Source organism: Anomalospiza imberbis, unplaced genomic scaffold (genome assembly GCF_031753505.1).
Source record: "Anomalospiza imberbis isolate Cuckoo-Finch-1a 21T00152 unplaced genomic scaffold, ASM3175350v1 scaffold_52, whole genome shotgun sequence".
NCBI classification, from domain to species: Eukaryota; Metazoa; Chordata; class Aves; order Passeriformes; family Viduidae; genus Anomalospiza; species Anomalospiza imberbis.
In genome coordinates this window covers 418,872-435,816 of record NW_027100130.1, presented here as the reverse complement: position 1 = coordinate 435,816, position 16,945 = coordinate 418,872, and the positions used below count along the sequence as shown (strand labels likewise).

The window sequence follows — 16,945 nt, the reverse complement described above, 5'->3', positions numbered from 1 at the left end:
GCACCTCCTGTCCCTGTCCTGAGTACTGGTGGCACCTCCTGTCCCTGTCCTGAGCACGGTGGCATCTCCTGTCCCTGTCCTGGCCACCACTGACCCTTCCTGTCCTTGTCTGGGGTCCCTGGTGATGACCACTGTCCCTGCCATTCCGCCTTATCCCCGCTGCTGACCGCTGTCCTGCAATTCCTCCTGGTCCCACTGATGACCGCTCCCCGTCGTCCCTGCTGATGACCACTGCCCACTCCCCCATGTCCCCGCTGCTGTCCCCGCCATTCCTCTGCTCCCCCTGGACCCCTGACCCCTGTCCTGTCCCCCCAGCTTCGACACGGCCGAGAGCGTGGTCATCGTGGCGTCCCAGAAGCGCGCGCTGGGCGGCCGGGAGCTGCAGCTGCCCTCCATGTCCGTGCTGACCTCCAAGACGTCCACGCAGCGCTTCTTCCTGCGCGTGCTGCAGGTCATCATCCAGCTGCGCGACGACACGCGCCGGGCGCACCGCAAGGCCAAGCAGCCCGGCCGGCTGGGTAAGAGCCGCTCCGGCCGCCCCCGCTGACCGCTGACCGCTCCCCGCGCTGACCGCTGACCGCGCTGTGCCCGCAGGCGCCGCGGGGCTGGGGGCGGCCGGCAGCATCCAGGCCGCCGTCCGGCAGCTGGAGGCCGAGGCCGACGCCATCATACAAATGGTACGTGAGGGCCAGAGGGCCCGGAGGCGGCAGCAGGGAGACACGGTTAGCACGGCCGCCTTCCTCCACCCTGCCCTGCTCTTCCTCCTGCTCCTGTGCGCTCTGTCCCGGCCTCCTCGGCCTCCTCCTTGTCATCCTCGGCCTCCCCGGCCCTCCTCCTCCTCATCATCCTCACCTCCTCCTTTGTTATCCTCAGCCTCCCCAACCCTCTCCTCCTCGTCATCCTCACCCCCTCATCATCCTCCTCCTGCCCTGCTCTTCCTCCTGTTGCTGTGCTCCTTCATCCTGCCATCCCTGACTATCCTCATCCTCATTCTCCCATCCCCTTCTAATCCTCTTCCCCTCCTCTCCTGCCCCCACTCCCCCACAGCTTTTCTCCCTCCATGTCCTGCTTGTCCCCATCATCATCCTCACCTTCCTCTTCATCATCCTCATCCTCCTCCTTCATCCTCTTCCGTCTTCATCATTATCCTCCTCCTCCTCTTCCTCCCTCTCCCCATTCCCCTCCCGCTTCCCCCCCCAACCCCCCGCGGCTCCCAGCCCCCTCTCCCCCCCCAGTTTCGGGGTCCCCCCGGCCCGGGGGGGCTCTGGGGGGATCCCCTGGGGGGCTCCTGGCCCCCTAAAGCCACCGCCGTCCCCCCCAGTCGGAGGCCGGGCCCGCGGACGCCGTCCCCCGGCGCGAGGAGTCGCCCATGGACGTGGACCAGCCCTCGCCCGCCCCGCAGGACGTGGGTGAGAACCCCCCCAGTCACCCTCCAGTACGGCCCGGTGCCACCCAGTGCAGCCCAGTCACCTCCCAAGTGCCACCCAGTCACCGTCCAGAGTGGCCCACTGTCACCCAGTCACCCCCGGTGCCACCGAGGGGCTCATCCCCCCTCCTGGGCTGGTGCTGGTGCAGGGCCATCCCAGTATCGCTGCAGCAGGTGGCACTGGTGGGGTTGGGTGACACTGGTGGGGTGGCACTGGTTGGGTGGCACTGGTTGGGTTGGGTGGCACTGGTTGGGTTGGGTGACACTGGCCAGGCTGGGTGACACTGGCCAGGCTGGGTGGCACTGGCCAGGCTGGGTGGCACTGGCCAGGTTGGGTGGCACTGGCCAGGTTGGGTGACACTGGCCAGGCTGGGTGACACTGGCCAGGCTGGGTGGCACTGGCCAGGCTGGGTGGCACTGGCCAGGCTGGGTGGCACTGGCCAGGTTGGGTGACACTGGCCAGGCTGGGTGACACTGGCCAGGCTGGGTGGCACTGGTTGGGTGGCACTGTTTGGGTTGGGTGGCGCTGGTTGGCCAGGTGACACTGGTCACGCGGGGACGTCCTGACCATGTCCCCCGCCAGGCCCCGAGGCCGCGCAGGGCGGGGACCGGGACCGGGAGCGGGAGCGGGAGGAGCGGCCCCCGGAGCTGCCCCTGCTGAGCGAGCAGCTGAGCCTGGACGAGCTGTGGGACATGCTGGGAGAGTGCCTCAAGGAGCTCGAGGAGTCCCACGACCAGCACGCCGTGCTCGGTGCGTCACCCCAAATCCCGGGGAGGGACCCCAAAGCCGCAAAGCTGACCCTAAATCCTGGGGTGGTGGGCTGGGGTCTATAGAGGGGCCCCAAAACCACACGGGTGACCCTAAATCCTCATGAGAGGGGGCTGGAACCTCTGTTCCGGGCTGTTCTCCCCACATCGAGGGGTGTTCCCGCATCCACCCCATAGCGTTCCCCCCGTCCTTGGAGATCCCCCCAGTTCTGGGATGTTCCCTTCCCCTGTTCCAGTGTGTCCCCCTCCCCATCCCAGGGTGTTCCCCTCCACCTCCATCCCTTGGTGTCCCCCTGTTCCATTCCCACCCCACTCACCCCGCGCTGCCCTCGTCCCACACCTCCCGCTGGCCCCACCCTGTGCCCTGCCCCACTGACCCCACCCTGTGCCCCGCCCCACTGACCCCACACTGTCCTGTGCCCCGCCCCACTGACCCCACACTGTCCCTGTCCCCTGCCCCACTGACCCCACACTGTCCCTGTGCTCACTGACCCCACACTGTCCTGTGCCCCGCCCCACTGACCCCACCCTGTGCCCTGCCCCACTGACCCCACACTGTCCCTGTGCCCACTGACCCCACGCTGTCCCTGTCCCCCGCCCCACTGACCCCACACTGTCCTGTGCCCCGCCCCACTGACCCCACCCTGTCCCCTGCCCCACTGACCCCACACTGTCCCTGTGCCCTGCCCCACTGACCCCACACTGTCCCTGTGCCCACTGACCCCACGCTGTCCCTGTCCCCCGCCCCACTGACCCCACACTGTCCCTTGTCCCATGACCCCTGCTGACTTTGTGCTGTCCCCCTGCCCACTCCACCCACTGTCCCCACTCTGTCCCCACTCTGTCCCTGTGCTGTCCCCCTGCCCCACACCACCCACTGTCCCCACTCTGTCCCCTTGCCCCACACCACCCACTGTCCCCACTCTGTCCCCACTCTGTCCCCCTGCCCCACACCACCCACTGTCCCCACTCTGTCCCCGCTCTGTCCCCCTGCCCCACACCACCCACTGTCCCCACTCATCCCCGTGCTGTCCCCGCGCCGCCCGCTGACCCCTGTCCCGCAGTGCTGCAGCCGGCCGTCGAGGCGTTTTTCCTGGTGCACGCCACGGAGCGCGAGAGCCGCCCGCCGGTGCGGGACACGCGGGAGAGCCAGCTGGCACACATCAAGGACGAGCCACCACCGCTGTCCCCCGCGCCCCTCACCCCCGCCACCCCCTCCGCCCTGGACCCCTTCTTCTCGCGGGAGCCCTCGGCCATGCACATCTCGGCCAGCCTGCCCCCGGACACGCAGAAATTCCTGCGCTTCGCCGGTGAGCCGGGGCACCGGCGATTGGGAAAGTGGGGAAGGGCTTTGGGAGTGTGGGGAGGGGCTTGGGGAGGGTTTTAGGGGGGGGTGAAGGCCGTTTGGAGGGTCTTTAGGGGCTTTGGGGGAGCTTAGGGGGTTGGGAAGGGGTTGGGAAATTTGGGAAGGGTTTTGAGGGGGCTGAAGGCAGCCTGGAGGGTGTTAAGGGGCTTTGGGGAAAGTTTTGGGGAAACTTAGGATGTAGGGAATGGGATTGGGATGTGAGGAGGTGTTTTTGGGGGGCTGAAGGCAGCTTGGAGGGTCTTTAGGGGCTTTGTGGGGGGGCACCAGATGGGGGTTTGGGGATTGGGAAAGTGGGGAAGGGGTTAGGAAGGGTTTTGAGGGGGGTGGAGGCAGCCTGGAGGGTGTCTGGGGGCTTTGGGGGAGCTTAGGGTGTGGGGAAGGGGACTGGGAGTGTGGGGAGGGAGTTTGGGGGGATTTGAGAGGGGTTTTGGGGACGTTGGGAAGCTGCTTGGGGGTAACCCAGAGCTTCGGGAGGATGAATTTGGGGGAGCGCCAAGGCTTTGGAAAGAGGGAATTTGGGGGAGCCCCAAAGCTTTGGGGGAGGGAAAATTTGGGGGATTTTTGGGCTCCTCAAGTCTTTGGCAAGGGGGGATTCGGGGAGGGTGAATTTGGGGGATTTTTGACCCCCTCATAACTTTGAGGTCGGTGCGAGCCAAGAACGGGGCCGCCAACGGCGCGTTCCGGGACCGCAACCGCAGGGCATTCCACGAGGGGGGTTCCCCTGCTTGGGGACACCCCCAAACCCCTTTTCCCTCCCCCCAGAGACCCACCGGACGGTGCTGAACCAGATCCTGCGGCAGTCCACCACGCACCTGGCCGACGGCCCCTTCGCCGTGCTGGTCGATTACATCCGCGTGCTGGACTTCGACGTCAAGCGCAAGTGCGTGGCCTGGGGGGTCCCAGGAGGGGGGGTCCCGGGGGTCCCACAGCCCCTGACACCCCCTTTTTGCCCTGGCCAGGTATTTCAGGCAGGAGCTGGAGCGCCTGGACGAGGGGCTGCGCAAGGAGGACATGGCCGTGCACGTCCGGCGCGACCACGTCTTCGAGGACTCGTACCGGGAGCTGCACCGCAAATCCCCCGAGGAGATGAAGAACCGCCTGTGAGAACCCCGGGGACACCCCAGAATATCCCCCTGGGCACCCCAGAATATCCCTTGGGACACTCAAAATTCACTTGGGGTACCCAAAACACTCCTTGGGATACCTGAAACACCCCCAGGACACCCAGAGCACCTCTCCAGCCCTGCAAACGCCCTCGAAACGCCCACAGAACCCCCTCACAAACACCCCCTGACCCACCCAAAACGCCCTCCACCCTCCTCCCATGCCTCCAAACCCCCCAATTCCCCCCAAAGCCACCTCCAAACCACCCTCTTCCTCCCCAATTCCTCCCAAAACCACCTCCAAACCACCCTGTTCCCCCCATTTCCTCCCAAAACCATCTCCAAAACCCCCAGTTCCCCCCAAAACCACCTCCAAACCCCCCAGTTCCCCACCAAGTCTCCCCAAAAACACCTCCAAATGCCCCAATTCCCCCCAAAGCCATCTCCAAATCCCCCAGTTCCTCCCCAATTCCCCCCAGAACGACCCTGTTCCTCCCCAATTCCCCCCAAAACCATCTCCAAACCCCCCAGTTCTCCCCCAATTCCCCCCAAAACCATCTCCAAACCCCCCAGTTCCCCCCAATTCCCCCCAAAACCACCTCCAAACCCCCCAGTTCCCCCCAAAGTCTCCCCAAAAACTCCTCCAAATGCCCCAATTCCCCCCAAAACCACCTCCAATTCCCCCCAAAACCACATCCACCCTCCCCAGACCCCCTCTCCCACCCCCCCTAACCCCCATGGCCCCGCAGGTACATCGTGTTCGAGGGCGAGGAGGGCCAGGACGCCGGGGGGCTGCTGCGGGAGTGGTACATGATCATCTCCCGCGAGATGTTCAACCCCATGTACGCCCTGTTCCGCACCTCGCCCGGCGACCGCGTCACCTACACCATCAACCCCTCGTCCCACTGCAACCCCAACCACCTGAGCTACTTCAAGTTCGTGGGCAGGATCGTGGCCAAGGCCGTCTACGACAACCGGCTGCTGGAGTGCTACTTCACCCGCTCCTTCTACAAACACATCCTGGGCAAGTCCGTGCGGTAAGGGGCGAGCCACGGCGGCCCAGGGGGGGTGGGAGACTCGGGGAGGGGTGTTTGTGGGGTGTGGGAGCTGTTTGTGGGGTGTGGGAGCTGTTTGTGGGGTGCTGGAGCCCCTCAGAGGGGGCTGGGACTGTGTTTGTGGGGTGTGGGACTATGTTTATGGGGTGTGGGAGCTGTTTATGGGGTGGTGGAGCCCCACAAAGAGGGGTAGGATTTCATTTGTGGGGTGTGGGAGCTGTTTTTGGGATGCGGGAGCTGTTTGTGGGGTGCTGGAGCCCCTCAGAGTGGGGTAGGATTTCATTTATGGGGTGTGGGAGCTGTTTGTGGGGTGTGGGAGCTGTTTATGGGGTGGGGGAGCCCCACAAAGAGGGGTAGGATTTCATTTGTGGGGTGTGGGAGCTGTTTATGGGGTGTGGGAGCTGTTTGTGGGGTGTGGGAGCTGTTTATGGGGTGCTGGAGCCCCTCAGAGGGGGCTGGGACTGCGTTTGTGGGGTTTGGAGTGTATTTGTGGGGGCTGGGAGTGTGTTTGTGGGGTGTGGGAGCTGTTTGTGGGGTGTGGGAGCTGTTTATGGGGTGCTGGAGCCCCTCAAAGAGGGATAGGATTTCATTTATGGGGTGTGGGAGCTGTTTGTGGGGTGTGGGACTGTGTTTGTGGGGTTTAGAGTGTGTTTATGGGGTGTGGGAGCTGTTTGTGGGGTGTGGGACTGTGTTTATGGGGTGTGGGAGCTGTTTGTGGGGTGTGGGAGCTGTTTGTGGGGTGCTGGAGCCCCTCAGAGTGGGGTAGGATTGCATTTATGGGGTGTGGGACTGCGTTTGTGGGGTGCTGGAGTTATTTCTAGGGTACTGGGCACCCTTCAGAAGTCCTTTGGAGTCATTTGTGGGGGTGCTCGACACCCTTAGAGGGTTGTGGGACGACATTTATGGGGTGCTGGACCCCCTCAGAGGAGTGTGAGACTGCAGTTACGGGATTTTGGACTCCTGGCAGGGTCCGGCCCTGTTTTTTGGGCTCTCCAGCAGGGTATGACCCCATTTTTGGGGCTCTCGTCAGGGTCTGACCCCACTTTGGGACTCCCTGTGGTTTCTGACCCCATTTTTGGGGTGCTGCCCCCCGTTTTTGGCCCCCCCAGGTACACGGACATGGAGAGCGAGGACTATCACTTCTACCAGGGCCTCGTGTACCTGCTGGAGAACGACGTCTCCACGCTGGGCTACGACCTCACCTTCAGCACCGAGGTGGGGACCCCCGGCACCCCCAAAACCAGCACTGGGACCCCAAAACCAGCACTGGGACCCTCCCAAGACCCCCAAAACCAGCACCAGGACCCCCCTGGGACCCCCAAAACCAGTACAGGGACCCCAAAACCAGCACTGGGATCCCCACAGGACCCCCAAAACCAGTACCAGGACCCCAAAACCAGCGCCAGGACCCCCCTGAGGACCCCAAAACCAGTACAGGGACCCCAAAACCAGCACTGGGATCCCCACAGGACCCCCAAAACCAGTACCAGGACCCCAAAACCAGCACCAGGACCCCCCTGAGGACCCCAAAACCAGTACAGGGACCCCAAAACCAGCACCAGGACCCCCCTGAGGACCCCAAAACCAGTACAGGGACCCCAAAACCAGCACCAGGACCCCTCTGGGACCCCCACAACCAGCACCAGGACCCCCTGAGAGCACCAGGACCCCTAAAATCAGCACCAGCACCCCACCCATCCCCCCAGGAACTCCTGAGGGCACTGGGACCCCCCAAAACCAGCAGCAGGACTTCCCTGGGACCCCCCGAGAGCACCCAGACATCTCCAGGACCGCAGGGGAGGGCGAGGTTCAGGGATGTCCCCTCTGTGTCCCCACACCCTGCTGACCCCCCCGTGCCCCCCCAGGTGCAGGAATTTGGGGTGTTTGAGGCTCAGGGATGTCCCCACACCCTGCTGACCCCCCCGTGCCCCCCCAGGTGCAGGAATTTGGGGTGTTTGAGGCTCAGGGATGTCCCCCCTCCCATGTGCCCACATCCTGGTGACCCCCCCGTGTCCCCACCCCCCCCCTCAGGTGCACAAATTCAGGGAGTTTGAGTTTCCCCAGGTATGGAAATTTGGGGTGTTTGAGGCTCAGGGATGTCCCCACGCCCTGCTGACCCCCCCGTGCCCCCCCAGGTGCAGGAATTTGGGGTGTGTGAGGTGCGGGACCTGAAGCCCAACGGGGCCAACGTGCTGGTGACGGAGGAGAACAAGAAGGAGTACGTGCACCTCGTGTGCCAGATGCGCATGACCGGTGAGCATCGGGGCCGGGGGGCGGCTCCGGGGGGGGCTCCCGGGACCCCCCTGACCCCCCCAAAATCCCGCAGGCGCCATCCGGAAGCAGCTGGCGGCGTTCCTGGAAGGGTTCTACGAGATCATCCCCAAGCGCCTCATCTCCATCTTCACGGAGCAGGAGCTGGAGCTGCTCATCTCGGGGCTGCCCACCATCGACATCGACGACCTCAAGGCCAACACTGAGTACCACAAGTACCAGGGCAACTCCATACAGGTGGGGCTGGCACCTGGGGGGGTCCTGGGGGCGTTTCTGGGGGGATTCTGGGGGTTCTGGGGGGATTCTGGGCACCAGGGTGAGTCCATCCCGGTGGGCCTGGCAGCTGGGAGGGTCCTGGGGGCGTTTCTGGGGGGATTTCTGGGGGTTCTGGGGTGATTTTAGGGGGTTCTGGGGGATTCTGGGCACACCAGGGTGAGTCCATCCAGGTGAGGCTGGCACCTGGGGGCATTTTGGGGAGTTTCAGGGGGTTCTGGGGGTATTTGGGTACCAAGGTGACTCCATCCAGGTGGGCCTGGCACCTGGGGAGGTCCTGGGGGCATTTCAGGGGGGATTTCTGGGGGTTCTGGGGCGATTTCAGGGGTTCCAGGGGGTTTCTGTGGGGTTCCAGGGTGTTCTGGGGGGATCCATGGGGTTCTGGGGGGATTCCAGGGGGTCCCGGTGGCCGACCGTCCCTGTCCCCGTGCCCAGATCCAGTGGTTCTGGCGCGCCCTGCGCTCCTTCGACCAGGCCGACCGCGCCAAGTTCCTGCAGTTCGTGACGGGCACGTCCAAGGTGCCCCTGCAGGGATTCGCCGCCCTCGAGGGCATGAACGGCATCCAGAAATTCCAGATCCACCGCGACGACCGCTCCACCGACCGGCTGCCCTCGGCCCACACCTGGTGAGGGACACGGGGGGACACAGGGGGGACACGGGGACACCGAGCATGGCCCTGGGCTCACACCTGGTGAGGGACACGGGGGGACACAGGGACACCGAGCACGGCCCTTAGCCCACACCTGGTGAGGGACACGGGGGACACGAGGGGGACACAGGGGGGACATGGGGACACCGAGCATGGCCCTGAGCTCACACCTGGTGAGGGACACGGGGGGGGACAAAGGGACACAGGGACACCGAGCACGGCCCTTAGCCCACACCTGGTGAGGGACACGGGGACACGGGGGGGACATTGTGGGGACATGGGGACACTGAGCACGGCCCTGGGCTCACACCTGGTGAGGGACACGGGGACATGGGGGGGACATTGAGGGGACATGGGGACACTGAGCACGGCCCATGGTCCACACCTGGTGAGGGACACAGGGGGGACATGGGGACACGGGGACATGGGGACATCGAGCACTGCCCTTAGTCCACACCTGGTGAGGGACACGGGGACATGGGAAGGACACGGGGGACATGGGGGGACATGGGAGGACATGGGGACACTGAGCACGGCCCTGGGCTCACACCTGGTATGGGGACATGGGGAGAACATGGGGACACGAGGGAGACACAGGGACATGGGAGGACATGGGGACACCGAGCATGGCCCTGGGTTCACACCTGGTGAGGGACACGGGACACGGGGGGGACACGGGGGGACATGGGGACACCGAGCAGTGCCCTGGGCTCACACCTGGTGAGGGACACAGGGACATGGGGGGGACACTGGGGGGACATGGGGACACTGAGCACGGCCCTTGGTCCACACCTGGTGAGGGACACGGGGGGACACGGGGGGGACACAGGGACACCGAGCATGGTCCTGGGCTCACACCTGGTGAGGGACACGGGGGACACGGGGGGGACATTGTGGGGACATGGGGACACCGAGCACGGCCCTGGGCTCACACCTGGTGAGGGACACGGAGGGGACATTGTAGGGACATGGGGACACCGAGCACAGCCCTGGGCTCACACCTGGTGAGGGACACACAGACACGGGGAGGGGACACTGACTGTGTCCCCCCATCACATGCTGGTGAGGGACAGGGCCGTGAGGTGACACTGAGCACTGTGCTGTCCCCCCAGCACACGGCTGGCCCGGGGACACGGGGGGACAGCGCCCACCAGACGTGGCACACACCTGGCCAGGAGACAGGGGGGACACGGGGGGACACTGAACACGTAATCCCAGCACACACCTGGAACGGGGGACGCAGGAGGGGACGTGGGGGGACATGGAAGGGTGGCAGGGGACACCAGGAGGACGTGGGGACACGCAGGTGAGGCGGCTCTGGGGTCGGGCGAGGACGCTGGCACGGCGACACCAGCTCGGAGCAGGGGGACAGAGCTGGGTCAGGAGCATGGGGACGGCGGGACACGGGCGGGGTGGCACTGGGGACAGTGTCCCTCGGGGGGGTGACAGTGACACGGGTGTGTCCCCAGCTTCAACCAGCTGGACCTGCCGGCCTACGAGAGCTACGAGAAGCTGCGGCACATGCTGCTGCTGGCCATCCAGGAGTGCTCCGAGGGCTTCGGGCTGGCCTAGGGGGGCCGAGCGGCCCGCCCGCTGGGGCTCTATAAATATATATATATTTTTTGGTTCCATTGGCTTTTTTTGGTTTGTTTTGGTTTTTTTTTTTGGTTTGGTTTTTTTTTTGGTTTGTTTTTTTTTGGGGGTTTTATTTTTTTTTTTCTCTCTCCGGTCCCGGTTTGGGGGGGGGGGTTTTGCTCTGTTGGAGGGTTGGGGTTCCCTCCTTCCCCCCCTCACCCCCTTTCCCCCGTGTTTGGGGGCTGGGGGGGGGGGGGCGGGCGGGGATTGGTGAAAGGGGGGAGCCCCTGAAATTATAAATAAGAAGTTCGGCCCCTCCCCCCCCCGCCCCAAAACTGAGAGGAAAAGTTTAAAAAAAAAAAAAGGAATAAAAAAATGCACTCTTGGTAAGGGCAGTCCCGGTCGTTCTTGGGGGGGGGGGAGGGGTGGGCTTGGCCGCCATCTTGGGTGTGGCGGGCTGATGGTCGCGCGGGGCCGCCATGTTGGGTGCGGCCCTGAAAGCGGCGGCTGCTGCTGTCCGCCAGCTTGAGCGTGGCCGTGTCGCCGTCGCCGCCATGTCGAGTGCGGCTCCTTGGCCGCACTGAGGGGACGGTCGGGGGATGCCATCATGGGCGTGGCCTGGGGGGGGGTGTGGATGACGCCCGATGGCGGCCGCCATCTTGGGTGTGGTGTTAGCGCGGGGGCGCCATCTTGAGTGTGGCGGGCGAGCGCCATCTTGGGTGTGGTGTTAGCGCTGGTGGGCGCCATCTTGAGTGTGGCGGGCGAGCGCCATCTTGGGTGTGGTGTTAGCGCTGGTGGGCGCCATCTTGAGTGTGGCGGGCGAGCGCCATCTTGGGTGTGGTGTTAGCGCGGGGGCGCCATCTTGAGTGTGGCTGGCGAGCGCCATCTTGGGCGCGCCGGCGGAGGGACGCTGCCGCCGCGGCGCGGCGCCTTTTTTCGCCGCGCCGGAAGTGACGTCACTTCGCCGCGCCAGGGATCCCCGGCAGCGTGGGAGCCGCAGCCATGACCCGGTCCCGTGAGTTCAGGGCGGCACCGGGAGGGCTCGGGGGGCTCCGGGGACCCTCCCGCACTCACCCCGCGCCTCCCTGCAGGACGACAGGTGGAGGCGGCCCGCAAGAAGCGCGGCCAGGTGAGCCCCGGCCCGGCCCGGGGGAGGGAACCGGGCGGGTTTGGGGGTGCGGCCTTTGTGACCCCCCCCCCCCGCCACCCCGGGGTGTCCCCAGGCCCGGCGCGCTCGTGTCGGGGTCAGGAAGGACCCGGGGGTGCCGCGGCTCGGCCGCTTCGCCGCCTTGGCGCAGCAGCAGCGGAGCAAGAGCGGGCGGAGAGCGGTGAGGAATCCCGGGGGGCATTTTGGGGGTGACCCCCCGCGGGAAGGTTGGGGTTGTCCTCCAGATGTGACCCCGGGGCGGATTCTGGGCTTCCCCCGCCGTGTTCTGGGGTGTTCCTGGCAGATCTGAGCGCAGGAGGATTTTGGAGCGTTCCTCCCATCTTGAGACCCCGGCGGGGCATTTTGGGGTCACCCCTCGAGTACAAACTCGGGGGGGCCGGTTTGGGGTCCCTCCCCCCAGTCTGACCCCGGGGGGTTTGGGGTGTGACCCCGGGGGGGGGTTTGGGGTGTGACCCCGGGGGGTTTTGGGGTGTGACCCGGGGGTTTTGGGTGTGACCCAGGGGGGGTTTTGGGGTGTGACCCCGGGGGGGTTTTGGGGTGTGACCCCGGGGGGGATTTGGGGTGTGACCCCGGGGGGTTTTGGGGTGTGACCCCGGGGGGGATTTGGGGTGTGACCCCGGGGTTTTGGGGTGTGACCCAGGGGCTTTTGGGGTGTGACCCGGGGGTTTTGGGGTGTGACCCCGGGGGGATTTGGGGTGTGACCCCGGGGGGTTTTGGGGTGTGAGCCGGGGGTTTTGGGGTGTGACCCCGGGGGATTTGGGGTGTGACCCCGGGGGGTTTTGGGGTGTGACCCCGGGGGATTTGGGGTGTGACCCCGGGGGGTTTTGGGGTGTGAGCCGGGGGTTTTGGGGTGTGACCCCGGGGGGGGGTTTTGGGGTGTGACCCCGGGGGGGGTTTTGGGGGTGTGACCCCGGGGGGTTTGGGGTGTGACCCCGGGGGGTTTGGGGTGTGACCCCGGGGGGTTTGGGGCGTGACCCCTCGGTGTCCCACAGGCACTGGAGGTGCAGCAGCGCTCTCACCTGGCCGTGAGCCTGGCGGACGCTCTGCAGCGACAGCAGCGCTTCCAGAGCCAGGTGGGGCTGGGGACACCCGGGGGGGGCCCCTATAGAGTGGGGGGGCTCCCCAAGGGAGGGGGTTCCCCTGAGAGAGAAGAGCTCCCCCTGGAAGGGAAGTGGGGGGCTCCTCTCCAGGACAGGGGGCTCCCCAGAGGGCAGGGGGAATTCCCCCCAGAAGTCGGGGGGCTCCCCGGGGGTGCCCCCCACGGCTGTAACACAGGTGCCCCCAGGAGGAGGAGGAGGAGGAGCCCCCCCAGCCCCCCCAGGACGAGGCGTCGCTGCGCCAATTCGGGCGGGAGCTGCGCAAGGTCAGTGCCGCGGGGGCGGGGGGGGATTTTTGGGGGGGCTTTCCCCCGGCTGAACCCCGATTCTGGCAGGTGCTGACGGCGTCTGACGTGGTGCTGGAGGTGCTGGACGCCCGCGACCCCCAGGGCTGTCGCAGCGCCCGGCTCGAGGGCGCCCTGCGGCCCCAGCAGCACCTCGTGCTCGTCCTCAACAAGATCGGTGAGGGAGGGCTGCAGCCGGGGGAGGGGTCCCGGCCTGGGTTTGGGGGTTCTCCTGTCCCCGCGGCCCTGGGGACACCCCTGCGTGTGTCCCCACCCCAGACCTGGTGCCGCGGGACGTGGTGGCCGCGTGGCTGAAGCACCTGCGGGCCGAGTTCCCCACCGTGGCCTTCAAGGCGTGCACGCAGCAGCAGAGCCGAAATCTGGTGGGTGCTGGGGGGCCTGGGGGAGGGAGGGGCTCAGGTGAGGGGGTGCCCCTGACCCCCCCCACCTCCCCCCGTGCCTCCACAGAAGCAGAACCGGGTGCCGGTGGCCACAGCCTCCGAGGAGGTGCTGGCCATGGGGGCCTGCGTGGGGGCTGAGAGCCTCCTGAACATCCTGAGCAACTACGGCCGCTGCGGGGAGGGCAGGAGCTCCATCACCGTGGGGGTCGTGGGTGAGGGGCTGGGGGGCACGGGGGGGCTCCGATGAGTGAGTGGGGCTGGGGGAGTTTGGGGGGCTGGGGGTTGAGTGTGGGGCTCTGGAATGGGGGCTGTGGGGGACATGGGGGGCTGGGGTGTGAGGGGGGATTTTGGGGGGCTGGGGTTGAGTGGGAGCTGTGAAATAGGAGGCGCGGCAAGTGAGTGGGGTGTGGGGGCTTTGGGGGGCAGTTGGGGGGCTGGGGGAAGTGGGGGGGGGGGGGTGGGGGGCTGGGGTTGAATGCATGCTGGGTTTTGGGGTCCCCCCCAACCTTGACCCCTTGCCCAGGGTACCCCAACGTGGGCAAGAGCAGCCTCATCAACAGCCTCAGGCGCAGCCGCGCATGCAGGGTGGGGGCCACGCCCGGGGTCACCAGGTGAGCGCACCTGGGGGGGACGTGGGGTCACCTGCACGGGGTGGGGGGGCTGTGGGTGGAGCCGGGGATGACCCCACCCAAGTGTATGGGCGTGGCACAGACCCCGCCCAGCTGTGGTGGGTGTGGCACCGACCCCATGCAGGTGTGGTGGGTGTGGCACCGACCCCACCCAGGTGTGGTGGGTGTGGCACTGACCCCACCCAAGTGTATGGGCGTGGCACAGACCCCGCCCAGCTGTGGTGGGTGTGGCACCGACCCCATGCAGGTGTGGTGGGTGTGGCACCAACCCTGCCCAGGTGTGGTGGGTGTGGCACCGACCCCGCCCAGCTGTGGTGGGTGTGGCACAGACCCCGCCCAGCTGTGGTGGGTGTGCCACAGACCCCGCCCAGGTGTGGTGGGTGTGGCACAGACCCCGCCCAGGTGTGGTGGGTGTGGCACCAACCCTGCCCAGCTGTGGTGGGTGTGGCACCAACCCCGCCCAGGTGTGGTGGGTGTGGCACCAACCCCGCCCAGGTGTGGTGGGTGTGACAAAGACCCTGCCCAGGTGTGTTGGGTGTGGCACTGACCCCGCCCAGGTGTGGTGGGCGTGGCACTCAGACCCCGCCCCCAGGTGCCTGCAGGCCGTGCAGCTGGACCGGCACATCCGGCTCCTGGACTGTCCGGGCGTGGTGCTGGACTCCGGGGACCCCTCGGCCACCGCTCCCCTGAGGGGGGCCCTGGCCCCCCAGCGCCTGCGGGACCCCCTGACCCCCGCCTGCGCCATCCTGCGCCGCTGCCCCCCCCAGCAGGTGCGTGGGGACCCCCCTGGGGGGCTGAGGGTGCGTGGATTGGGGGGGGGGTTCAATCCCATTCCAATGGCAACGTTCCCAATTTGGGGGGACCCCATTTTTCCAGCTCAGCCCTTTGGGGGATTCAGTGACCCCCCAAAATCGGGATTAAAGGGGGGCTCAACACTGGGGGAGGGGGGGGGGGGAGGTTATTTCAGGGGGCCCTTCCCCCACTCGGGCCATTGTCAGCCCAGTTTGGCCACAGAGAGGGGGGCAGGGTGGCGGTCCCCCGTGTGCCCATCCCCCCCAAACCCCTCTGGGTCCCCCCACAGCTGAGCGAGGTCTACGGGGTCCCCCCCTGCAGTGACCCCCTGCAGTTCCTGGCCCACCTGGCCCGGCGGCAGGGCCGGCTCCGCCCGGGGGGGCTCCCGGACGCCCACGCCGCCGCCGTGGCCCTGCTGCGCGACTGGACCGGGTGCGTGCGGGACGGGGACGTTCTGGGGGGCTGTCCCCACACTCTGACTCCATGGCTGGGGGGCTGGGAGGGGTTTCTTCACCCTCATCCCCTTTTTCTGTGGGAGGAGGGGTCTTCCCACATCCTCACCCCGTTTTTGGGTGGCTGGGGAGGGTCCCCCTACACCCTGACCCCATTTTGGGCACAGGAGGGGTCTTCCTACACCACCTAACCCCATTTTTGGGGGGGCTACCAGGTCTCCCTACACCCTGACCCCATTTTGGGCACAGGAGGGGTCTTTCCACACTTTCTGGGCCCGTTGTTGTGAACAAAGGGGTCTTTTCAAAGTCTAGGAGCCCTTTTTGGGGGGCTGTGGGGTCTCCCACACTCCTGGACTCCCCCTTTTCAGGCGTCAGAGCTGTTTTTTTTTCATTCCCTGTGATTCCCTTTTTGGGGACTGGAGGAATCGTTCAACCCCGTTACCCCACCGGGGAAGGGCTGCAGGGTCCCCCCACACCCTGAGCCCTGTTTTTGGGGACAGGAGGGGTCTCCCCACACCCTGACCCCCCCCCCCCCACTTTTTCCACAGTGGGAAGATCTCGTACTACACCCACCCCCCCAAATCACAGGGGGTGCAGCTCGAAGCCCAAATCCTGCCAGCGCTGGGGCCGGCGCTGGACCTGGAGGCTCTGGAACGGGGCGATGCCGAGGCCCTGGCAGGTGAGCAGCACCTGATCCCCGCCCCCTTCCCCCCTCGGGGACCCCCCAAAACTCACCTGGCCCCCCCACAGCTGTCCCAGTGACGGTGACGGGGCTCGGGCTGTCCCCGGAGGAGGAAGGGGAAGGAGAAGCCATGGAGGACGACAGCGGCGACCTGGAGGTGGGAAGGGATTTGCTGAGGCTGGGGGGGTTTTTTTTTTTTGGGGGGGCAGTGGGTTAATATTCGACCCCCCCAGCTCGGCACGATGACGGTGGAGCTGAAGCCCCGGGCGAAGTCGGGGGGCACTGGGGGGGAGTCGCTGCCCCGCGCCCCCAGTCTGGAGGAGGTGGCTGCGCTCCCCCCTCTATTCCAGGGCCAGGGGCTGCGGGCAGCTGGGAAAAGGAGGAAAAAGCTGCAAAAAAGAGCAGGTGAGTGAAGACACCCCCTTTTCATGACCCCCCCAAACCTCCCTGCCCCCTCCCTTCGCACTCCTGATCGCCCCCATCCCACAGGGAAAATCGCCACGAAGCTGTCGGAGACGCTGGAGGCGGCCATGCGGTTCTGAGGCAGCCGCAAATTAAATAGAAATGAATAAATTTTAAAAAATGCTGCGTTTAATTGATTTAATTGCTGCCAAGGGGCGGTTACCAGGGCAATGGGGCGTGGCCTACCCAGTAGTGGGCGGGGCTTCACAAGGCGGGGCTCTCTTAAAGGGGCAGGGACAAAAAATCCCACCCTCCCCCCCCCCCAATCCCGGACGTCCAAATCAGCCCCGAGACCCCTCCCCAAACCCTTCCGGGACCCCCCCCAGGGTGGCCCCACCCCTTTATTTTGGGGGTCCCCATTTCTCAGGGGCACCCCTGAGGCCCCGCTGGGGATCCCAACCCCCATTTCGGGCTGGATTTTCCCATTTTTGGGGGCCCAGGACCGTCCTTGAGCCCCCAAATTTAACCCCCCTCATTTTGGGGTGTCATTT

At 66.0% G+C, this 16,945-nt stretch overlaps 2 protein-coding genes across 3 annotated transcripts in view; both read left to right on the top strand.

The window, feature by feature from the left end:
* Window positions 1-10,541, top strand: part of HUWE1 (HECT, UBA and WWE domain containing E3 ubiquitin protein ligase 1) — a 63,739-nt gene extending 53,198 nt beyond the window's left edge. The window contains 13 exon segments of the mRNA XM_068178683.1: window positions 316-518; window positions 595-722; window positions 1,322-1,409; window positions 2,010-2,177; window positions 3,259-3,504; window positions 4,323-4,440; window positions 4,520-4,660; window positions 5,413-5,700; window positions 6,828-6,933; window positions 7,854-7,971; window positions 8,045-8,226; window positions 8,698-8,888; window positions 10,382-10,541. Coding sequence (XP_068034784.1) covers window positions 316-518; window positions 595-722; window positions 1,322-1,409; window positions 2,010-2,177; window positions 3,259-3,504; window positions 4,323-4,440; window positions 4,520-4,660; window positions 5,413-5,700; window positions 6,828-6,933; window positions 7,854-7,971; window positions 8,045-8,226; window positions 8,698-8,888; window positions 10,382-10,484 — 2,080 coding nt within the window. The 3' untranslated portion in view covers window positions 10,485-10,541.
* An 867-nt stretch (window positions 10,542-11,408) lies between these two features.
* Window positions 11,409-16,599, top strand: GNL3L (G protein nucleolar 3 like). 2 transcript variants are annotated; one of them, XM_068178706.1, is made up of 15 exons: window positions 11,409-11,502; window positions 11,579-11,616; window positions 11,711-11,815; window positions 12,648-12,728; window positions 12,944-13,018; window positions 13,088-13,214; window positions 13,316-13,419; window positions 13,505-13,649; window positions 13,961-14,048; window positions 14,659-14,836; window positions 15,148-15,290; window positions 15,859-15,989; window positions 16,061-16,149; window positions 16,226-16,397; window positions 16,482-16,599. In XM_068178706.1, exons 1-15 carry the CDS (start codon window positions 11,490-11,492, stop codon window positions 16,532-16,534), a joined length of 1,542 nt encoding a protein of 513 aa, XP_068034807.1. In that variant the 5' UTR covers window positions 11,409-11,489; the 3' UTR covers window positions 16,535-16,599. The 2 variants fall into 2 exon arrangements, with proteins under 2 accessions (XP_068034807.1, XP_068034805.1); XM_068178704.1 differs by having other exon boundaries at window positions 12,941-13,018.
* The last annotated feature ends 346 nt before the right edge of the window (window positions 16,600-16,945 follow it).